The 23282-nt window shown below is 42.3% G+C and overlaps 1 protein-coding gene across 1 annotated transcript in view; it reads right to left on the reverse strand.

The window, feature by feature from the left end:
• The window catches only part of TRAPPC9 (trafficking protein particle complex subunit 9), an 815095-nt gene that overhangs the window by 714186 nt on the left and 77627 nt on the right, over window positions 1–23282 (reverse strand). The window contains exon 10 of the mRNA XM_073632292.1: window positions 14070–14196. Coding sequence (XP_073488393.1) covers window positions 14070–14196 — 127 coding nt within the window. The remainder of the gene's footprint in view (window positions 1–14069; window positions 14197–23282) is intronic.

Consider the following 23282-nt stretch of genomic DNA (forward strand, 5'->3'; position numbering starts at 1 on the left):
CCAAAGGGGTTAGTAAATTATATATAGCATTTTTATCGGCGTATTACATGCACTTTTTCCCCCTTAAAATAGGGGGAAAATCATGCGTGCGCGTTATACGCCAATATAGGCGTCCACCAAGGGGAAGGAGGGGACGAGCGCTGCCAAACTAGAGCTAGATCTCCTGTGTACACGGCTTGGCTCACAGTCCCACCCCCTGGACGGCTTCTAGCATGGACATCCCAGCATTGGACCCATTGTTATGTCCATCATAGGATCCGGGCCAAGGGGCAGGACTGGTAACAAACAATTGGGCCCCCTGCCCCCACCTATAACTGGCCTTCGCAGCAAGGAGCACATGGTAGGGCTATCACATGAAAGACAAAAACAGAACATTCCATAGCTCAACTCACCAAGCAGTCTGCCAACTGACCAAATTAACCTGTCCAACAGTCTGCGTTAAAAACAAGGGTTTAGTTAGCACGCATTTGCAAACGCATGCATAAGCTGCAAGGCCTCTTCACGGCACCCTGTGTATCCTTGCAGTCTTAACGCTACTGAATTTATAAGCTTCTCCACAATGGAAGCACATGCATTAAATGGATAGATGAGGGGTAGGTGGGCCTGGAGGCAGCCCAATCCCCCTTAAATGAACAGGAGTACACTGGAATGTTCTGTTTTTGTCTTTCATGTGTTTGCCCTTCCATGTGCTCCTTGCTGTGAAGGCCAGTTACAGGTGGGGGCAGGGGCCATTTGTTTGTTACTGGTGTAAATATGGTCGGGGGACACACTGTACACCTTTGCTGCCATTGTGCTCTTGCTGGGTGTCCAGTGTGCTCCTGTTCCTTTAAGGGGGATTGGGCTGCCTCCAGGCCCACCTGCCCCTCATCTATCCATTTAATGCATGTGCTTCCATTGTGGAGACGCTTATAAATTCAGTAGCGTTAGGACTGCAAGCATACACAGGGTGCCGTGAAGCTTATGCATGCGTTTGAAAATGCGTGCTAACTAAACCCGTTTTTATCGCAGACTGTTGGACAGGTTAATTTGGTCAGTTGGCAGACTGGTTGGCGAGTTGAGCTATGGAATGTTCTGTTTTTGTCTTCCAAGGGGCAGGACTGGGCGTGACGCCGAGCCGAGTACACAGGAGATCCGGCTCTATTTCAGCAGCGCCCATCCCCACCTATCCCTCGATGGCAGCATAAATAATGGTAAGGCTGCAGATGGACACTGATCAATGCTGTAGGTGGGCACTGATTAGACTGCAGGTGGGCACTGATTAGGCTGCAGATGGGCACTGATTAAGCTGCAGATGGGCACAGATCAGACAGCATTGATGCTCGCTGACCATTATTTTGCTTCAAAGTGGTTTATTTTAAAAAAAAAGTATTTTTCCTGAAACAAGGGTATTTCATTTTTTTTTTTATTTTTTTTAGTGTTTGGGGAATATAATGTGTATTTGTTATTTTTGGTTTGCATTGGCTTTTACGAGGAAACAAATGAGTTAGGAAATGATGAAATGTGATATCACTATTTTTGTTAAACTTATACAATAAAAAGTATTGAAAAAAAAAGAGAGAGCGAGAAAGATACAGAGGATAGATAGAAAAAGGGGGAGAGACAAACAGAGAGAAAGAAAGGGAGAGTGTGATACAGACAGCTAGACAGAGATAGACATAGATAGAGAAAGTGATGGATAAAGAGAGATGATAGCGAGAGAGAAAGAGGGAGCGATAAAGAGAAATGGTGATAGAGAGAGAAAGATCACAAGAGAAAGAGAGAGAAAGATACAGAGAGAGAGTGCAAGTGATACAGAAAAAGATAGCAATAGATTAAAAGGGTTGGGCGCTGTATTTTCTGTGCTGCCCGCTCCTTTCAACATGATATCACTGTTGCATAGCGATTGGCCAATGAAACATTTAGAGCTGTCACTTGGAGAAAAACTTAGTCTTAATCTAAAAAAAAAAAAAAAAAAAAAAACACTTTTAGCTATTGGTAAGGAGCATTCTCCTCACTGACCACCAAAAAAAAAAAAAAGCATACTTCTCACTGACCACCAATGTAAGGATCATTCTTCCCACCAGGGCACGATTAAGAGCATCATGGGCCTGGTAATGAGGATTTTGGTGGGCCTTTGTTGGGAATAAAATGAAAACCGTAAAAGACAGTGGGGGAAAGAGAGGGTGCCTCTGGGTAGCTTAAGTAGAGTAGTAATGTGGCATGTGTAGTGCGCCACGGCGAACTGTGGGTGGGTTCACAAAGGGGTAAGAGTGGAGGGGGCTTAAAGGGGCATGGTTAAACAAAACAAAAGCCTTCTTGTATTCATAAAATATGCTGAAATTACTGTCGTGCAAGCCAGAGTCGTGCAAACCTCAGCACAATCATTATTTTAAAAATGAAACACTGCCATTGCTTATGATTTTGTCTACACTGAAAATAGACAGATAGCTAACACTTTGTCTAAGCCGACCTTAAAGAAGTACTTCATTAAAATAGTCAGGGACTCCTTAGCAACCAGCAACTGTTGAGATAATTAATACTTGGTGAGAACTTGATAATGTACAATATAGTGTATATAGTGCAGGAGTATGTAATGTACAATATAGTGTATATAGTGCAGGAGTAGCGGACCTCCAGCTGTTGCAAAACTACAAGTCCCATCATGCCTCTGCCTATGGGTGTCATGCTTGTGGCTGTCAGAGTCTTGCAATGCCTCATGGGACTTGTAGTTCTGTAACAGCTGGAGGTCCGCTAATTGCATATCCCTGATATAGTGTATATAATGCAGGTGTGTGTGATGTACAATACAATGTATATAGCGCAGGAGTGTGTAATGTACAATATAGTGTATATAGTGCAGGAATGTGTAATGTACAATACAGTGTATATAATGCAGGACTATGTAATGTACAATATAGTGCAGGAGTGTGTAATGTACAATATAGTGTATATAGTGCAGGAGTATGTAATGTACAATATAGTGTAAATATTGCAGGAGTATGTAATGTACAATATAGTGTAAATATCGCAGGAGTATGTAATGTACAATATAGTGTAAATATCGCAGGAGTATGTCATGTACAATATAGTGTATATAGTGCAGGACTATGTAATGTACAATATAGTGTATATAGTGCAGGAGTGTGTAGTGTATATAGTGGAGTATGTAATGTACAATATAGCGTATATAGTGCAGGAGTGTGTAATGTACAATATAGTGTATATAGTGCAGGAGTATGTGAATGTACAATATAGTGTATATAGTGCAGGAGTTAGTAATGTACAATATAGTGTATATAGTGCAGGAGTGTGTAATGTACAATATAGTGTATATAGTACAGGACTATGTAATGTACAATATAGTGTATATAGTGCAGGACTATGTGAATGTACAATATAGTGTATATAGTGCAGGAGTTAGTAATGTACAATATAGTGTATATAGTGCAGGAGTGCGTAATGTACAACATAGTGTATATAGTGCAGGAGTATGTAATGTACAATATAGTGTATATAGTGCAGGAGTGTGTAATGTACAATATAGTGTATATAGTGCAGGAGTGTGTAATGTACAATATAGTGTATATAGTGCAGGAGTATGCCATGTACAATATAGTGTATATAGTGCAGGACTATGTAATGTACAATATAGTGTATATAGTGCAGGACTATGTAATGTACAATATAGTGTATATAGTGCAGGAGTGTGTAGTGTATATAGTGCAGGAGTATGTAATGTACAATATAGCGTATATAGTGCAGGAGTGTGTAATGTACAATATAGTGTATAAAGTACAGGACTATGTAATGTACAATATAGTGTATATAGTGCAGGACTATGTGAATGTACAATATAGTGTATATAGTGCAGGAGTTAGTAATGTACAATATAGTGTATATAGTGCAGGAGTGCGTAATGTACAACATAGTGTATATAGTGCAGGAGTATGTAATGTACAATATAGTGTATATAGTGCAGGAGTGTGTAATGTACAATATAGCATATTTTTTAATAAATGTAATATTGTTTAAAAACGATATAAGCACTGTTTGAATCTCTTTTTCTCTCTTAGAGATCGAGTCATAAAGGAGGCACATCAATGGAGCAACGAGGAACTAAAGCATGATCTATTAGTCTGGGGTGACTAAAAAGCTTTATTTGACCAAACTTAAGTGTGAGGTCAATAAAAAATAAAAGAGGAAACCACCGCGCTATATACTATACACAATTAACACAATCAAGTAAGTAAATAAGGAACAATTGAAAAAAGAGCAGCCGCTTAAAGGTGAGATACACACACTACAAATTAAATAAACAAAGGAAGCAGCGCTATAAATCAAATATGTGATACTAGACCACAATTAGTGATTAATGGTATATAAAGTTCATGTACAATCAAGTGACACAGTAAAGTTCAATCAGTGAATGAAAGTCTTCAAAGGTGCAATGGATAAGAAACCAGACAACTGGGTCCCTTGTTAGGCAAACGCAGATGGGACTGGATATACCTTCACCACACCACAGTGTTATGAATAAAATGGACGCTTACCAAATGGCAAGCTTAAGAAAGCTTGTGACCTTAACCCGGTCGGGGCCTTTTCTGAGATGGGAACACCTTTAGACCACTCTTCAGACCGTGGATGGCTCACTATCCTCCACATAAGGAAACCAGGATACAGGGAATACTATACTCCTATCTTGGAGTTGTTCTCACAAACAATGCCCCAAAAAAAAGGAAGAGCACATAGCGTAATCCTGGATGGATATTTATTAAAGAACAATAAAATTACACTTACAGTGTGTCGAATAAAAACAGCATGGAAAGCCGGCCGGCTAGCACGAACACCCGTCCTACAGACGGTAGATACGGCACGTCAGCACGTCAGCACGCCCGACGTACGTTTCGTCACACTTCTGTGTGCCCCAGACGACGTCAGAAGTGTGACGAAACGTACGTCGGGCGTGCTGACGTGCTGACGTGCCGTATCTACCGTCTGTAGGACGGGTGTTCGTGCTAGCCGGCCGGCTTTCCATGCTGTTTTTATTCGACACACTGTAAGTGTAATTTTATTGTTCTTTAATAAATATCCATCCAGGATTACGCTATGTGCTCTTCCTTTTTTTTGGGGCATTGTTTGTGAGAACAACTCCAAGATAGGAGTATAGTATTCCCTGTATCCTGGTTTCCTTATGTGGAGGATAGTGAGCCATCCACGGTCTGAAGAATGGTCTAAAGGTGTTCCCATCTCAGAAAAGGCCCCGACCGGGTTAAGGTCACAAGCTTTCTTAAGCTTGCCATTTGGTAAGCGTCCATTTTATTCATAACACTGTGGTGTGGTGAAGGTATATCCAGTCCCATCTGCGTTTGCCTAACAAGGGACCCAGTTGTCTGGTTTCTTATCCATTGCACCTTTGAAGACTTTCATTCACTGATTGAACTTTACTGTGTCACTTGATTGTACATGAACTTTATATACCATTAATCACTAATTGTGGTCTAGTATCACATATTTGATTTATAGCGCTGCTTCCTTTGTTTATTTAAGTGTGAGGTCACACTCTGTGAGGTGAGAGCATTTCTTATGAGGGAGCACTGAGGTGAATAAATACAAAGCACGGGATTTTGAGAATTTGGGAAGACTCAACATGTTTTTTCTGTGTTTTTCATTAATTAAATATTTGACTGCACTCAAGCACAGGACTTATATTATTACAAGAAGAAATACACATGAATTTATCATATTGTATATTCACATGTTATTATGTTGGCACTCATATTTGCACAGGATAATTGATACACTAAGTGGTTGGACACATTTATTATCACTAGAGCAGCACTATTTGTTTCGAGTTTTCTTCAAAACTGCCTTATTTTTCAATGGCCTTGCTAGGTTAGCTCCCAAAAATAGTACGTTGAGCCCATTGATCTTTGATTTTGTGTATATAGTGCAGGAGTGTGTAATGTACAATATAAAATTTTAATTTGCCTTTTGCTGTCACTTTTTAAATAGCTTTTTTATTTTTTTTTATTTTCTCTCTGGTTTCATCAGTCTATCAATTAAGGGGTGTGGTTAATTGCTCACAGGTGCCTATTTAACTGGTTGTAGGACTCAGTCTGAGCGTGCTCAATCTGAAGCTGTGGAGCTTGGTGTAAGTGGGAGTTAAAAACCAGAGTTTAAAACAGGAGGTTATAACAGGGGTCATAGTACCTGTGTAGTGTGAGTATCTGAGTGTTGTCTGAGTAGTGTGTGTGGATCGTTAGTACTTGTGTATTGTGTACTGTGTACTTGTGTATTGCGAGTGCACGTAGGTCTGTGAGTACCTGTGTATTGTCTTGTTGTGTACCTGTGTATTGTCTTGAGTATTAGTGCCAGGAAGCTAGCTTTTAGGTAATTTGGACAGGGTAAAATCCCCAAATCCTCACTAAATTTAATAGGTACGATGCCCGGCGGGTGTGGAGAGGCGACTCTTTGTACATCTTGCTGCATGTATGCGTTCCTTGATCATCCGATCAAGGGCGAATACTGCTGTGCAAAATGTAAGCACATTGTTTCCCTGGAAGCCCAGGTTCTGAATCTGGGGAAGCAACTGTCAGCACTGAGAAGTCCCTCCATACTAAAGGTGAGCCAGGAACGTACACGGCAGGTGCTGGCAGGGGCCAGCACAGAGGCGGGTGGAGACAAAGAGGTGCAGGCACTAGCAAAGAGTAGATGGGTGACAGTCAGGAGGGGTAGAGGGGGAAGTGCCAGAGAGGCCGATCCAGGACTGGAGCATCCCAATAAGTATGCTCCATTGAGTGACATTGGTGAAACCAGTCAGGGACCAGCACTGCTGGAGATGAGGGACTCTCCTAGCTGCCAGGGGAAGAACTCCTCCAGTGAGAGTGGGGGGGGCAGCAAAGGGAAAGGAAAGACAGATTCTGGTGGTAGGGGACTCAATTCTTAGAAGGACAGAGAGGGCAACCTGTAACCAAGATCTGAAGCGCCGAACAGTATGTTGTCTACCGGGCGCTCGGGTTCGGCACATCACGGATCTTGTGGACAGATTACTGGAAGGGGCTGGGGAAGACCCGGCTGTCATGGTGCACGTTGGCACCAATGACAAAGTCAGAGGCAGATGGAGTGTCCTAAAGAATGATTTTAGGGACTTAGGAGCTAAATTGAGGAAAAGGACCTCCAAGGTAGTGTTCTCAGGAATACTACCGGTACATCGAGCCACACCAGAAAGGCAGAGGGAGATTAGGGAAGTAAACAAGTGGCTGAAGAGCTGGTGTAGTAAGGAGGGGTTTGGGTTCCTGGAGGACTGAGCCGACTTCTCAGTCGGTAACCGGTACTATAGAAGGGACGGACTGCACCTAAATGAGGAGGGTGCAGATCTGCTGGGAATGAAGATGGACAAAAAGTTAGAGGGGTTTTTAAACTAGGCGATGGGGGGGAGGGTCCAGAGACAGTGATAGCCAGCGCGGAAGATATTCCAGAGGGTAGTATTGGGGGCATTAGTGGTAGGTTAACCAAAGCACAAAAACACAAGGTGAGTATAGTAGCAAGTCCTAGTTGCAATCTTGAAACACCCAATACGAGGACAATATGCGACCGGTCTAAACTATGTGGCATGTTCACCAATGCCAGGAGCATGGCGGACAAGATGGGTGAACTAGAGATACTGTTGTACAAGGAGGATTTGGATTTTGTGGGAATTTCAGAGACCTGGTTCAACAGCTCTCATGATTGGCTGGCAAACATTCAAGGGTATACCCTATACCGCAAGGATAGAGAGGGTAAAAAAGGGGGAGGGGTATGCCTATATATCAAGAATAATGTACAAGTGAATGTGAGAGATGACATCACTGAGGGGGCTAGGGAGGAGGTGGAAACTTTATGGGTAGAGCTCCAAAGGGATGAAGCTAAGGGGAAAATAATACTGGGAGTATGCTATAGGCCCCCTAACCTGAGGGAGGAAGTGGAGACGGATCTCCTATCACAAATTGGATTAGCAGCAAGGATGGGAAGTGTTATCATAATGGGGGATTTTAATTATCCAGACATAGACTGGGCGGAGGGAACCGCGCATTCATTTAAGGCTCGCCAGTTCCTTAGTGTCTTGCAGGACAATTTTATGGGTCAGATGGTAGACGCACCAACTAGAAATAAAACATTACTAGATCTACTGATTACCAACAATACAGACCTGATAACAGATGTGGAAATACGGGGCAATTTAGGTAACAGCGATCACAGGTCAATTAGTTTCAGTATAAATCACACAAATAGGAAACATGAAGGGAACACAAAGACACTGAATTTCAAAAGAGCCAACTTCCCTAAACTACAAACCTTGCTAAAAGGCATAAATTGGGATAAAATATTAGGAACAAAGAATACGGAGGAGAGATGGGTTTGCTTTAAGAGCATATTAAATAAGGGCATTAGCCAATGTATCCCATTGGGTAATAAATTTAAAAGAGCGAACAAACATCCTGGATGGCTTAACTCCAATGTAAAAATGCATATAAAAGCAAAGGAGAAGGCCTTCAAAAAATACAAGGTTGAGGGATCATCCTCAGCATTCAGAATTTATAAAGAATGCAATAAGAAATGTAAGGGTGCAATTAGGATGGCTAAGATAGAACATGAAAGACACATAGCGGAGGAGAGCAAAAAAAATCCCAAGAAATTCTTTAAGTATGTAAACAGTAAAAAAGGGAGGACAGACCATATTGGCCCCATAAAGAATGAGGAAGGACATCTGGTTACAAAGGATGGGGAGATGGCAAAGGTATTGAATTTATTCTTCTCCTCAGTCTTCACGAGTGAATCGGGGGGCTTCAGTAACCAAAACTGCAGTGTTTATCCTCATGACACAACACAGGAAGCACCTACATGGTTAACAGAGGACGGAATTAAAATTAGACTTGAGAAACTTAACATTAATAAATCACCGGGACCAGATAGCTTGCATCCGAGGGTACTTAGGGAACTCAGTCAGGTGATTGCCAGACCGTTGTTCCTAATTTTTACAGACAGTCTATTGACTGGAATGGTACCAGCTGATTGGAGAAAAGCCAATGTAGCACCAATATTTAAAAAGGGCCCAAAAAACATCCCTGGGAATTACAGACCAGTTAGCCTAACATCAATAGTATGTAAACTCTTGGAGGGGATGATAAGGGACTATATACAAGATTTTAGTAATAAGAATGATATCATTAGCAGTAATCAGCATGGATTCATGAAGAATCGTTCTTGCCAAACCAATCTATTAACCTTCTATGAGGAGGTGAGTTGCCATCTAGATAAAGGAAGGCCCGTAGACGTGGTGTATCTGGATTTTGCAAAAGCATTTGACACAGTTCCCCATAAACGTTTACTGTACAAAATAAGGTGCTTTGGCATGGACCATAGGGTGAGTACATGGATTGAAAACTGGCTTCAAGGGCGTGTTCAGAGGGTGGTGATAAATGGGGAGTACTCAGAATGGTCAGGGGTGGGTAGTGGGGTTCCCCAGGGTTCTGTGCTGGGACCAATCCTATTTAATTTGTTCATAAACGACCTGGAGGATGGGATAAACAGTTCAATCTCTGTATTTGCAGACGATACTAAGCTAAGCAGGGCAATAACTTCTCCGCAGGATGTGGAAATTTTGCAAAAAGACCTGAACAAATTAATGGGGTGCGCGACTACATGGCAAATGAGGTTCAATGTAGAAAAATGTAAAATAATGCATTTGGGTGGCAAAAATATGAATGCATTCTATACACTGGGGGGAGAACCTCTGGGGGAATCTAGGATGGAAAAGGACCTGGGGGTCCTAGTAGATGATAGGCTCAGCAATGGCATGCAATGCCAAGCTGCTGCTAACAAAGCAAACAGAACATTCGCATTAAAAGGGGGATCAACTCCAGAGATAAAACAATAATTCTCCCGCTCTACAAGACTCTGGTCCGGCCGCACCTGGAGTATGCTGTCCAGTTCTGGGCACCAGTCCTCAGGAGGGACGTACTGGAAATGGAGCGAGTACAAAGAAGGGCAACAAAGCTAATAAAGGGTCTGGAGGATCTTAGTTATGAGGAGAGGTTGCGAGCACTAAACTTATTCTCTCTGGAGAAGAGACGCTTGAGAGGGGATATGATTTCAATTTACAAATACTGTACTGGTGACCCCACAATAGGGATAAAACTTTTTTGCAGAAGAGAGTTTATTAAGACTCGTGGCCACTCATTACAAATAGAAGAAAAGAGGTTTAACCTTAAACTACGTAGAGGGTTCTTTACTGTAAGAGCGGCAAGGATGTGGAATTCCCTTCCACAGGCGGTGGTCTCAGCGGGGAGCATTGATAGCTTCAAGAAACTATTAGATAATCACCTGAATGACCACAACATACAGGGATATGTAATGTAATACTGACACATAATCACACACATAGGTTGGACTTGATGGACTTGTGTCTTTTTTCAACCTCACCTACTATATAGCATATATAGTGCAGGAATGTGTAATGTACTATATAGTGTAAATAGTGCAGGAGTATATAATGTATAATGTAGTGTGTATAGTGCAGGAGTATGTGAATGTGCAATATAGTGTACATAGTGCAGGAGTGTGTAACATAGAATATAGTGTATATAGTACAGGAGTATGTAATGTACAATATAGTGTATCTAGTGCAGGAGTATGTAATGTACAATATAGTGTATATAGTGCAGGAATGTGTCATCTACAATATAGTGCAGGAGTGTGTACAATATAGTGTACATACTGTGGATCACATAGAACAGGGGTCTTCAAACTGCGGCCTTCCAGAAACTTAAATTCCCATCATGTCTAGTCATGTCTGTGAACGTCAGAGATTTACAATGCCTCATGGGAAGTGTAGTTCTGCAACAGCTGGAGGGCCGTAGTTTGAGGATCCCTGACATAGAACATAGTTGCCAACATTTCAAAAAAGTTCCAGGAACACCTTTTTTGCTGTGCAGTCAACAAGTCATTGAAGTATGCACTTTGTGTGTGGGACATTCACTTCACTACAGAGGGTATGATTGTATTTGTAGGAAAGGAGTACAAAGTGTATGACAGGGGGTCGTATGTATAGAAGAGGAGTGATTAGGGTGCAATGGTGGCCAGTATATGCAGGAGTGGAGTGTGCAGGGTATGGTGGCGGTTAGTATGTACAGGAAAGTATAAATACATAGTATATGAAGATGGTTATTATGTGCAGGAGAGGAGTGTGGAGTGTATGGTGGTGGGTAGAAAAAGATCATTAAAATTAATTAAATTAGAACCACACTTTATAGAAAATTTATTACTCAAAAATATATTAAAGTGCAAATGATCTAGAGCAGTGATGGCGAACCTTGGCACCCCAGATGTTTTGGAACTACATTTCCCATGATGCTCATGAACTCTACAGTGTAGTTGAGCATCATGGGAAATGTAGTTCCAAAACATCTGGAGTGCCAAGGTTCGCCATCACTGCTCTGGTGGCATGAACCAAAACCAGCCAACATGGTGATCATATAATGTGAATGATGTAAATTGTGTATGACAACCACAACAAACAGAATAAAGTGATAAAATATGCGATTCAAAAAGTTCATTCAATTCTTGTAAATCTTCCAAATACTGGTATAAAACAAGGAATAGATCTTTCCACCACCATCACCTGCCACACATCCTACTCACCAAAATCCCATGACGCCCATTACAGGTAGTCATATGCGCCTATAGATAATCCAAATGGAATTTCTTCACGGCCAACAGCACTGGTCCAAACGGATGATCAATCGGGAATCAATGGGCAGATGACAACGGACGTTTGTGGGAAATCTCAAGATAAAAGATTTTTTGTAACCACAGCAGGTATCCAAAGGTTAGTGGAAAACTAAAAAGAAAGAGGGTTTCCATGGTGAAGTATGTCACGATTTATTCCAAAAAATTCCAAGTTAAAATTATCTGATAAATGGTTTTAAAATAGAATGTTCGTAGAAGCTAACACATCTACGTGTTGGAGACGCCGTTAGAGTTCCAGGCTGCGTTGCCAACGGCCACAGGGTGGCTTGAACGTGACACGTCACTTCCGCCGTTTGCAACGCAGCCTGGAACTCTAACGGCGTCTCCAACATGTGGATGTGTTAGCTGCTACCAACATTCTATTTTAAAACCATTTATAACCCAATTTTAACTTGGAAATTTTTGGAATAAAATCGTGACATACTTCACCATGGAAACCCTCTTTCTTTTTAGTTTTCCACTAACCTTTGGATACCTGCTGTGGTTACGAAAAATCTTTTATCTTGAGATTTCCCACAAACGTCCGTTGTCATCTGCCCATTGATTCCCGACTGATCATCCGTTTGGACCAGTGCTGTTGGCCGTGAGGAAATTCCATTTGGATTATCTATAGGCGCATATGACTACCTGTAATGGGTGTCATGGGATTTCGGTGAGCAGGATGTGTGGCAGGTGATGGTGGTGGAAAGATCTATTCCTTGTTTTATACCAGGATTTGGAAAATTAATGCCGCGTACACACGAGCGGAATTTCTGACAGAAAGAGTCAAATGGGAGCTTTTCATCGTATATTCCGATCGTGTGTATGCGCCATCGGAATTTTTCCGTCGAAAATTTAGACGGGCTTAGATAGAGAACATGTTCTATATTTTTCCGACGGAACCAATTCCTATCGGGAAAACCGCTCGTCTGTATGCTGTTCCGATGCACCAAAAACTACGCATGCTCTGAAGCAAGTACGAGATGGAAGCTATTGGCTACTGGCTATTGAACTTCCGTTTTCTAGCCCCGTCGTACATGTTGTACGTCACCACGTTCTGGACAGTCGGAATTTGGTGTGACCGTGTGTAGGCAAGACAGCTTGAGCGTAATTCCGTCAGAACTCCGTCGGAAAAACCTTCAGAGTTTATTCCGACGGCAAAACCGGTGGTGTGTACAGGGCATTACAAGAATTGAATGAACTTTTTGAATCGCATATTTGATCACTTTATTCTGTTTATTGTGGTTGTCATACACAATTTACATAATTCACATAATATGATCACCATGTTTGTTGGTTTTGGTTCATGCCACTAGAGCATTTGCACTTTAATATATTTTTGAGTAATATATTTTCTAGAGAGCGCGGTTCTAATTAATTAATTTTAATTATCTTTTTCATATCACATTTGCTTACAAGGAGCTGCTCTCAATAATATTATAATTATTATCATTTTTTTATGATTGTATATTCACTATTTGCGCAGGTTTAGTGGTACTTTCACTTATATATATTTTTTTATGGTGGTAGATAGTTTGCACAGGAGAGGAGTGTGGAGTGTATAGCAGTGGGTAGTATGTGCAGGAGAGGAGTTTATCAATGCACATCTTTATAAATAGCAACATGCATAAACCAATCTAGATTGCCACTTTAACTACTAAGTAGTCATAAAAACTATAGGTAGGTAGCATGACTGTAGGTAGCGTGACCAATCTTGGTTAAGAAAATCCAGAGACAACTTCTATGTCTTTTTGAAGAGTTAACCTTCCTGTGGATAGTTCCAAGTCAGCAGGTGACCATACTGTCCAGACAGACTGGGTCTATAGATGTAAATGCATAAAGGGGCATTTGAAACAAAACAGCTGTTACTAAATCCCCTTTACAGATCAATGCTTTTAAAAAAAAAAACGACTTTTCCCACTTCATTCAATATAAAAGATCAGAGGAAAAAAAAAAGGAAAAACACACAAAAAAAATAGTATTTAAATGGTTGATTTTATTTCTTTCACACCATTTTATTTCTAGATTTCACCTTCACTGCCTTTAGTAAGCAACTATGTGGAGAAAACAACCCAGGGGACCACACGATAAACGCCATAGGGTCATAGGTTGGGCACCGGGGCTCTACAAGGCTTCTACAGTTGTAGGAAAAGCCGTGGTGCCGGAGGATGGGTTAAGCCTCAGCAAGAGTCAAAATTGTTACTGGAAGGGGGTTGAAGTTGAAAAGCTATCGCCAGTGGCAAAGCTCTGCATACTATTCTGAGACAAACATATTGTGGCAACTTTTTTAATTTTCACCTCAGTGTCCAAAAAAAAATTCATACCTCACAATGGGCAGCTTGGTGAAGGGCACAGGGGGCAGCGTTAATCCCTCTGGTAGATGAATGGGCTCCATGGTGCCGGCACATTTTGAGGTGTAGCTCTCCAGGCTCTGAGCAACATCTTTCTTCTCTGAAAAAAAAAAAAAAAAAAAAAGTGCAACAAAATTACAAATCAATGGAGCACAAAGACCCAATTCTTCAATCTCCAGTAAATGTGTCCATGTTGCATGAACTTAAAGAGGAGCTCCACCTTTGCGGTCAAATTTGAGAAACCCTCATTCGCATGTTTACTTGTTATGTATACCCATTCATGCAGAATTCCTAAAAATATATAAAAAACTATATTATATATATATATATATATATATATATATATATATATATATATATATATATATATATATAAAGAATATATGGAAAAAATATATGAAAAACCTTAAAAACCTTTTAAGTTGTTTGTTGTTTCTTTGGAGCCATTTTTTTTGTTCTCATTTCTTTTTTTTTTTCACACAGACGCATGTTTAGTAAGGTGATCTGGGCAGCTCTTCAGCCACCTGATCATATTTACAATACTGAGAAGGGCTGTTCCTCCCAAGGTGGTTCTCCTGGTCTTTCCTGTTCTCCTGGGGAGCCTGGGACCTAGGTAAAGGGTTGAGATTGCTACACATAGAGGAAATCGAGGAATATCGGCTCCCTGATCTGCTCTGTGACTAATGAAGCTGGAAGAGACCACATGACCATCCCAGCCTGTGCTTCATTAGATGTTTTTAAGGGCAAGCAGGGGCGTCCCCCTAATCCATGCGCCCGGCCCCTAATCTACATGCAGGGCACTGGAGGCATGGATTTTTATTTTTTTTTCGAAGCATGTGATTAGAGCTTGAGGCTCTAATTGACTTCAAAAAAAGGATGGGCTCGGGGAGCAGAACACTGCGGCCTGAGCCCACCCAGTTGTGTGACAATAGCAAATTATTATAAGCTATTTTCTTCCTGATTCTCCTCCCGGCCAATCAAGGAGTCTTAGGACTCCCGGGCAATCGGGTCTCAGGACCCACTTCCTGTTTGGTTGGGAAGAAAAGAAACGGCCCCGGAGTGAGGTCTCCTCACCTTGGAAGACTGAAGCCATCAGGGTGAGTGTCTGGGAGCAGCTCAGCCAGCGGCACAGTCCTCTCCAGAAGGGAGTCCTAATCCTGATCAGCATCAGATCCTCCTAGGGAGAAAAAGAGCGACCAACTTATCCAGACTTGGCTCCCTCTTCCAGGGACGGCTCACCCACATCCAGCACTCCATCCTGGAGCTCCACTGTATACTGTCCATCCCGGAGCTCCACCGTATACTGTCCATCCCGGAGCTCCACCGTATACTGTCCATCCCGGAGCTCCACCGTATAGTGTCCATCCCGGAGCTCCACCGTATACTGTCCATCCCGGAGCTCCACCGTATACTGTCCATCCCGGAGCTCCAGAGTATACTGTCCATCCCGGAGCTCCACCGTATAGTGTCCATACTGGAGAGCAGCAGCCCTACCCCGGATCCTTGTCATCTGCCTCCTAAGGTAAAGAGGCCTCTGATCGCCACCTTCCCGTCCATCTCCCGCCGGGGGGGATAATCGCAACCTTCCTGTCTCTCCCCCACCGGGGGGGATAATCGCAGCTTTCCTGTCCCTCTGCCGTGAGCGGGGGGGGTTGGATCGCCACCTTCCCATCCCTCTCCCATGAGGGGGCGGGTCGCCACCTTCCCATCCAGTGTTGGTTTGCCCCCTCCCAAAACATTGAGCATCAACTGCGACTGAGGGCAACGGAGGCATTGGGGATCTAAAAGACCCATGGTGTCTCCATAAAGAGTACCTGTCACCTGCCCAAAGCCATCGCATAGGGGGGCTTATTAGCCCCTTTGTGATAGCAATAACCTTGTCTTTAAAGGGTCAGCCTATCCAAAACTCAGACCTAAAGTGAAACAGTTTTGGTTAAAGTGGTTGTAAACCCTTCCATATACCCAGTGAAGTGATTGGCCTCAGGTGACACACAGATATGAAACAAATCCTCCTACATAAGTTTTACCTGTTTATCTGCGGTCTTCTCTTCTCTACATCCGTTCAAAGTCCAGAATTTATAAAGCTTGTCAGAGCTGTCAGAAAACAGAGGGCAGGGAGCTGAAATGACACACTGCAGAGCTCAATGAGGAGAGCTCTGACAGCTGAATGGAGGGAAGGAACAACCCCCCCCCCCCCCATCAAAAAGCACACAGGAACAGAGCTGAGGCTGTCAATCATAGGCTGTGTGCCGGAGGTTCTTCCCCTGTCACCATTTTTCTCTTGGTGTCAGGAAAACTTGTTAGAAGTGACTCATGCTGATAGCAGAGGAACGAAACAGCAGACAGGAATGACAATTCGTGCTCTGGATTGAGACAAGTACACACTATAGAGGGATATGCTTTGTTCATATTTCATGTCTGAGGTTTACAACTACTTACAACGCACCTTAGACCCCTTTCACACTGGGGCACTATGCGCTGGCAGGCAGGACGCTAAAAAAAGTCCTGCTAGCAGCATCTTTGGAGCGGTGTGTATACTGCTCCTCCACCGCTCATGCCCATTGAAATTAATGGGCAGCGTGGCTATACCACCGGCAAAACGCTGCGGCAGCACCACTTTGCGGCTGGTTTTAACCCTTTCTCGGCCGCTAGCGGGGGTAAAAGCGCTCCGCTAGCGCCCCAATAGTGCCGTGGAACTGATGGTAAAGCGCCGCTAAAAATAGCGGTGCTTTACCGCCGACGCACCCACCGCCCCAGTGTGAAAGGGGCCTTAATATGTTAAAAATATATTTGCCTGGCATCCCTCTCAAGTAGCAGCTGCACACTTGACACGCAATGATTTTCCGCCCGCCACGTTCACCTTTTTGTGTTGGGCTCAGCTGAATTTAATCACCCTCTTGGTATGTATTTAAGGGAACAAAAGGTTAAACGGAGAGTGGACTCAGCGGAGACCGCGGCTGGGCACCGTGCGGCCTGCGGGTTTCCAGTTCACTCTTCTGGCTGGAAGGATTTTTACCAAATTTAGCTGTTTAATTAGAGTAACGAAGTCTCATTTATCTAGAACGTCTCACGTAGACAAGCCCGGCACACAGAGGACCGCGCCGAGGCCCGCCAGAGAAAAAGGCGTCACTTCTCAGGTGTTGTGGAGAAAATCATTTTAATCACAGCAAATCAGTTGGAATGGATTTCATGCTGTTAGGAGGTTGTTGTTACCTTTGTTATTATTAACGTAATAATTATTATTTGCATAAAAGGGTACGCAAGACGAGGCTAAAGTTTAATCTGCTTATAGTCAGCCTTCCCTGGTTCCCCCCCCCCCTCAAAATGCTAACATTTTTAAATAAAAACTTATTGTTTTCTTACATACAGAGAGGGAAAAAAAGTATTTGATCCCCTGCTGATTTTGTACGTTTGCCCACTGACAAAGAAATGATCAGTCTATAATTTTAATGGTAGGTTTATTGTAACAGTGAGAGACAGAATAAAATAATATAATAATAATAAAATATAATAATAATAAAATAATATAATTATAAAATTAATTTGCATTTTAATATTTCCACTTCTAGCCAGACAAAAAAAATCTCTAATCAATCAACACAGTCTGCTAGAAGGGCAATGCTTTCTAAACACACGGCCATGCATAGGCCATGTGATAAAAAAATCATAAAATTTAATAGAAAATAATTCAAATGAAAAAATATTATCTGTTTAAAAGCTGGATGACCTTTAACCATTTCAGGCCCGGAAAATTTGGCTGTTCAATGACCAGGCCATTTTTTGAGATACGGCACTGCGTCGCTTTAACTGACAATTGCACAGTCATGCAACGCTGTACCCAAACAAAATTAACGTCCTTTTTTTCCCACAAATATTACTTTCTTTTGGTGGTATTTAATCATCTCTGCGATTTTTATTTTTTGCGCTATAAACAAAAAAAAGAGCGACAATTTTGAAAAAAACGCAATATTTTGTACTTTTTGCTGTAATAAATAGCTCCAATTTTTTTTTTTAAAAAAAGCATATTTTTTCCTCAGTTTAGGCCGATATGTATTCTTCTACATATTTTTGGTAATAAAAATCTCAAAAAAACATATATTAATTGGTTTGCGCAAAAGTTATAGCGTCTACAAAATAGGGGACAGATTTATGGCATTTTTATTATTTTATTTTTTTTATTAGTAATGGTGGCAATCTGCAATTTTTATTGGACTGAGGCATTATGGCGGACACATCGGACACCGTTGACACATTTTTGGGACCATTGACATTTATACAGCGATCAGTGCTATAAAAATGCACTGATTACGGTGCAAATGTCACTGGCAGGGAAGGGGTTAACACTGGGGGGGCGATCAAGGGGTTAACCGTGTTCCCTGTGTGTGTGTTCTAACTGTGGGGGATGGTACTGATTATAGGAGATGAGAGATCGTGGTTCCCAGCTCGCAGGAACTCACGATCTTTCTCTCCCCTCACAGAACTGGGATGTGTGTGTTTACACACATACGTCCCTGTTCTGCCGGCGGTCTCGAGCATCGGCACCCCCGCTGTGCAGCGGGCGTGCGTGCCTGCTATCCCGCTTAAAGGGACCAACGTACAGCTACGACAGTTCGCGGGATCGTGACAACCTGCCGCTGTATAATGACGGCGGCTGGTCGGCAAATGGTTAAAGCAGAACTAAACTCCCTCAATCAACATTACTGATTTTTAATCCTAATGCTGCTAGTATTACTAAATAGATAGAAAGGTATATTATATTTACTTATAGATGAAAGAAAAGTGAGCCAATGAGGAGAAAGGGGGGCGGGGCCAAGCCAGGGCTGCTTGTCTGAATGTTAACATGGAGCTGCGGCCCGGCCGCCCCCGTAGCAAGCTGCTTGCTGTGGGGGCTTTTGTCAGGAGGGAGGGGCCAGGGGAGCTGAAGAGGGACCCGAGAAGAGGAGGATCTGTATAGTATGTCAGTATAACATTTTTTTTTGGTAAAAAATAACAAATTACGCTTTAGTATCACTTAAATCAATGGTTATGATTAAAGTGGATGTAAACCCACTGTCATCGTTTCTAATTTACTAACATAGGGCATATCTAGAAGGATATACATGCGTCCTGCATGTATCCTTACCTGTCATAATTCACCCCTTTAGCTGTGTGGAGCCCTGCAATATTGCCGAATCTGTGGGCGGATCTGCTGTCCGACGCTCGGTGGGTGGAGTCGTGACATCAGAGGACTTCTCCGCCCACCACTACACTCCCCTAGCCAGCCAGCAGTGCGAGGACGAGCCTTGTGCCAGGGAAGAAGTGCAAGCACAGGAGTGGCAGAGCGCGTTCTGTGAAGAAGCAGAGCGCGCTCGTGGCCCCATGTCTCTCCTGCGCATGTGCACAGAGGACGATTGTACAGAGCTGTGTGTGTGAGCTGGAGAAGAAAGGAGGAGGAATGGGAATTACACAGAATGCCTCTCTAAGGCTGGAGCATGAGATATGTAAATCACCTGTCACTCACAGCACAGGGGAAGAACTGACTGGTATTTCTCTCTCTGTCAGTTTTTATCTCACTGAAAAAAGATAAGAGGATTGCTCAGAGCTGGATTAACTCTTCGTGGCAAGACTAGGCACAGATGACATGAAATCCTATACTGTACAAGTTACAAGCCTTTTTTTTTTTTTTTAAATTCAGGTTTACATCCACTTTAAGGCTACATGCCGAAACGCGTAAGCTTTGTATTATTTTGTACCACACCTGGATTAATAAACTCATTCAATGCAGAAGACCGAGCTGCCAGCTTTCTTTCATCTACATGTTTGCTCAGGTGCTAGGAGGACACCACAAGCCAGTGCACCATCCGCTCACCAGCTCTGGGAATTTCTACAGGTGTTTTCTACTAGATTATACTTTATACTTTTATTAAACTTTTTTTTTTCTTTTTTTACATTTCTTCAGTTACTTCTGGTTTCCAGGCCTATGCCAAAATGATGTCATACATCCCAGGAATCTTCAGAAGAGGAGGCAGGGCATTCTCAGCTAAGCACACCCTCCTGCCTGCATGCCTGAGCTAAGAGCAGATAGATTACAGGAAGTAAATTCTACATGAATCATCTGCCCTTACTCAAGATGGCCGTGGCTAGATATGCTAGGGAGGCGTTTTCTCAGCAGAATAAAACATGGAGACATGGGTGGATGGGGGAGTTTGCTTTGAATTTTTATAAATAAATTAAATAGCGTTTTCGTGTTTATGGTGCTCAAATGCAGTTTAGTTGCATTTTAGTTTTTTTAGTCATAAAATCCTGTTTTAATGTTTGCACTTGCACTTTAATATATCCCAAAATACTCTTATACTGTTGCGTCTTATTATAGATATTTATAAAAGGTATCTAGGCATTTATACTTTGATACCCCTCTAAGTATAGCCCTTCCATGATATGATATTATGAGAAGGGGGACATCAACATCATGAACTTTTGGTGTATACGTACCTGATTTTACTACATAATCGCACTTTGTAGAGTCCAAACCATCTTTGACTACAGGGCTTGAGGAGGATTCTTCTCTGGGACCTCCGTCAGGGCGGCTAGGGCCTGTTGGCGGGGACACACCACTGATCTTCCCATTTGGCAAAACTATGTTCTTTTAGGTAATGTACGGCTACATGTCTTTCTAATCATCTCATATAATAGGTGATTTCTCTACAGATTGACGCAAATGGGAGTCTTTGCTTATTATGTATGTACTATTATTAAAACACTGTATTTTCTATTTATAGAAATCAAGATTATATATCCCCCCCAGTATACCCCTGAAGAAAGGATTGACCTGAAACGCGTCGGGTTGGAGTGGAGACAATATGATTTTGGGTTGGAGTGGAGACAATGATTTCATATGTGTAACATTGTAAGATGCATGTAATCTGAGCCGTTACTCAATTACTCAGTCATACAACACTGTACCTATATGAAATGTTTGTACTTTTTTTCACACAAATAGAGCTTTCTTTTGGTGGTATTTAATCCCCGCTGGGTTTTTTATTTTATTGGAAGAGTATTAATTAGTATTGGCAGAGTATCGATTAGAATTGGCAGAATATGGGCACTGAGCGCTGGATCTGTAGTGCCCACAGCGCTGCAAATGATCTCTCCCCCTCTCCCTCTCACCTCTCACACTGCACCGATCGGTACAGAGAGGGGAGGGAGGAACTGGCGTCAGAGGGGAGGGAAGGAAGTGGCATCATGACATGACGCCGGTTTGTTTACAAGTGATGCTCCGTCATTTGACAGAGCGATCACGTGGTAAACGGCCGCTATCAGCGGCTGTTTACTGTGATCCGTGATGCGCGGGATCCCCTGGACCCGGCGGTCACAGATGTTCCCGGGTGCGCGCCATTCTGTGAGGACGTCCCACGAACGTGCACCCAGAACAAGCCGACCGCGCTGTAGCCGTCTTTCGGCTATGGCCGGTCGGCATGTGGTTAAAGAATAAGTTCACCTTTTTTTTTTTAATCCAGCTCCCCTATGTACCAATATACCATTAATGTACCTCGGGTGCAGAAAAATAAAAGCGTTCTTTGATTTTTAGAACAAGGCCTTACCTTAGCACTTGCTGCATTTCTTAGAAAGTTTCAGGGACTTCCTGGTATGTAGATTTAGGATGGAGAACCCACACAGCTGACCTCATTAGCATACACCCTTCACCCATCAACTAGGTTTGCACAGCATCCCTCCACACATACATTTGTCTGGCTGGTCAATGTACAGTGCCTTGAAAAAGTATTCATAATTTTCCACAGTTTGTCATGTTACAACCAAAAACGTAAATGTATTTTATTGGGATTTTATGTGATAGACCAACACAAAGTGGCACAAAATTGTGAAATGGAAGGAAAATGATAAATGGTTTTCAATTTTTTTTACAAATATCTGTAAAGTGTGGTGTGAATTTATATTCAGCCCCCTGAGTCAATACTTTTGGTTGTAACATGACAAAATGTGGAAAATTTCAAGAGGTATGAATACTTTTTAAAGGCACCATAAGCTGCCACAGCTGCTATATTTGCTATGTCCACATGCTAAACCCTCTGGAGCCACAGGTTGGACAACCCTGATGTAGTGCGAGGGCTGACCTGATTAGATACAGAGTGATTGAATAGATGGTGTCTCCTCCTATTATATAGTTTTGGTAAATCTAAAAAGGAGATTGTACAGAGATTGTACAATCAGATTGTATAGTGTATGGCCACATTTATATAAAATTAAACTAGTTGCGCTTTCAGTGCAATTGTTAATGGCACAGAAAACACACATTTTGCCACCTCATCAGTGCTGCCTATTAGTGCCTACAGTATCAGTGCAGCCTCATCAACGCACATCAGTGAAGAAGAAAAATTACCTGTTTGCAAAATTTTATAACAGAAACTACCACCAAAAGAAAGCTCTATTTGTGTAAAGAAAATGATTAAAAAAATTCATATGGGTACAGTGCTGCATGACCGCGGCACTAATGGGCACTGATGTGACAATCGCAGCAAAAAACGCAAATAAAAACTGTGAAACTCGCACCACACTAAAATGTCCCATGAGCCACTTCGTCATGTGTAGCGCAGCCTATTGAAATCAACGGGCTTGCCCTATGTGTGTCATGGGAAAAAAGGACTCAAAAAAACTTGCACTCCCACTACGTTAGGTGTGAATGGGGCTTGAAAGTGAAATTTTTGCGTTTACACAAGAACAACGAGGCTCCATTAACATCTTTATGTTCACAAATGCATGGCAAACCACACAGATAATAGACGCATTGGCGTGCGTTTTCAGAAATACGCTGCAAACGCACCAAAAAGCACGGTAAAAAGCACCACGCTCTACCCTAAAAAAAAATGTTCTGGAGCTTCCTTGGGGCGATTGTTGAGCATAAGGATTCTATTTATTACGAAAAGAAAAATTCTGCCCGAAAAGGTGAACTTCACTTTTAAGGTCAGAAGCAACCAGAGAAACATTTCCACATGTATTATAAAATAAATAAATAAAAAATCACACACATAGTGGACTTACTCCTTCCACAAGGAAGCCCTGATTAATTTATCAAGTGTCCCAGGCGAGGATTAAGAACACCTAAAAATAAAACTCACACTTGGATGACAGTCAAAGGACGAGGTTGAAGGAGAGTGCTGAAAACCCGATAACTGGCGGCGCGGACTTAAG

Source organism: Aquarana catesbeiana, linkage group LG05 (assembly GCF_042186555.1).
Source record: "Aquarana catesbeiana isolate 2022-GZ linkage group LG05, ASM4218655v1, whole genome shotgun sequence".
Classification (NCBI taxonomy): Eukaryota; Metazoa; Chordata; class Amphibia; order Anura; family Ranidae; genus Aquarana; species Aquarana catesbeiana.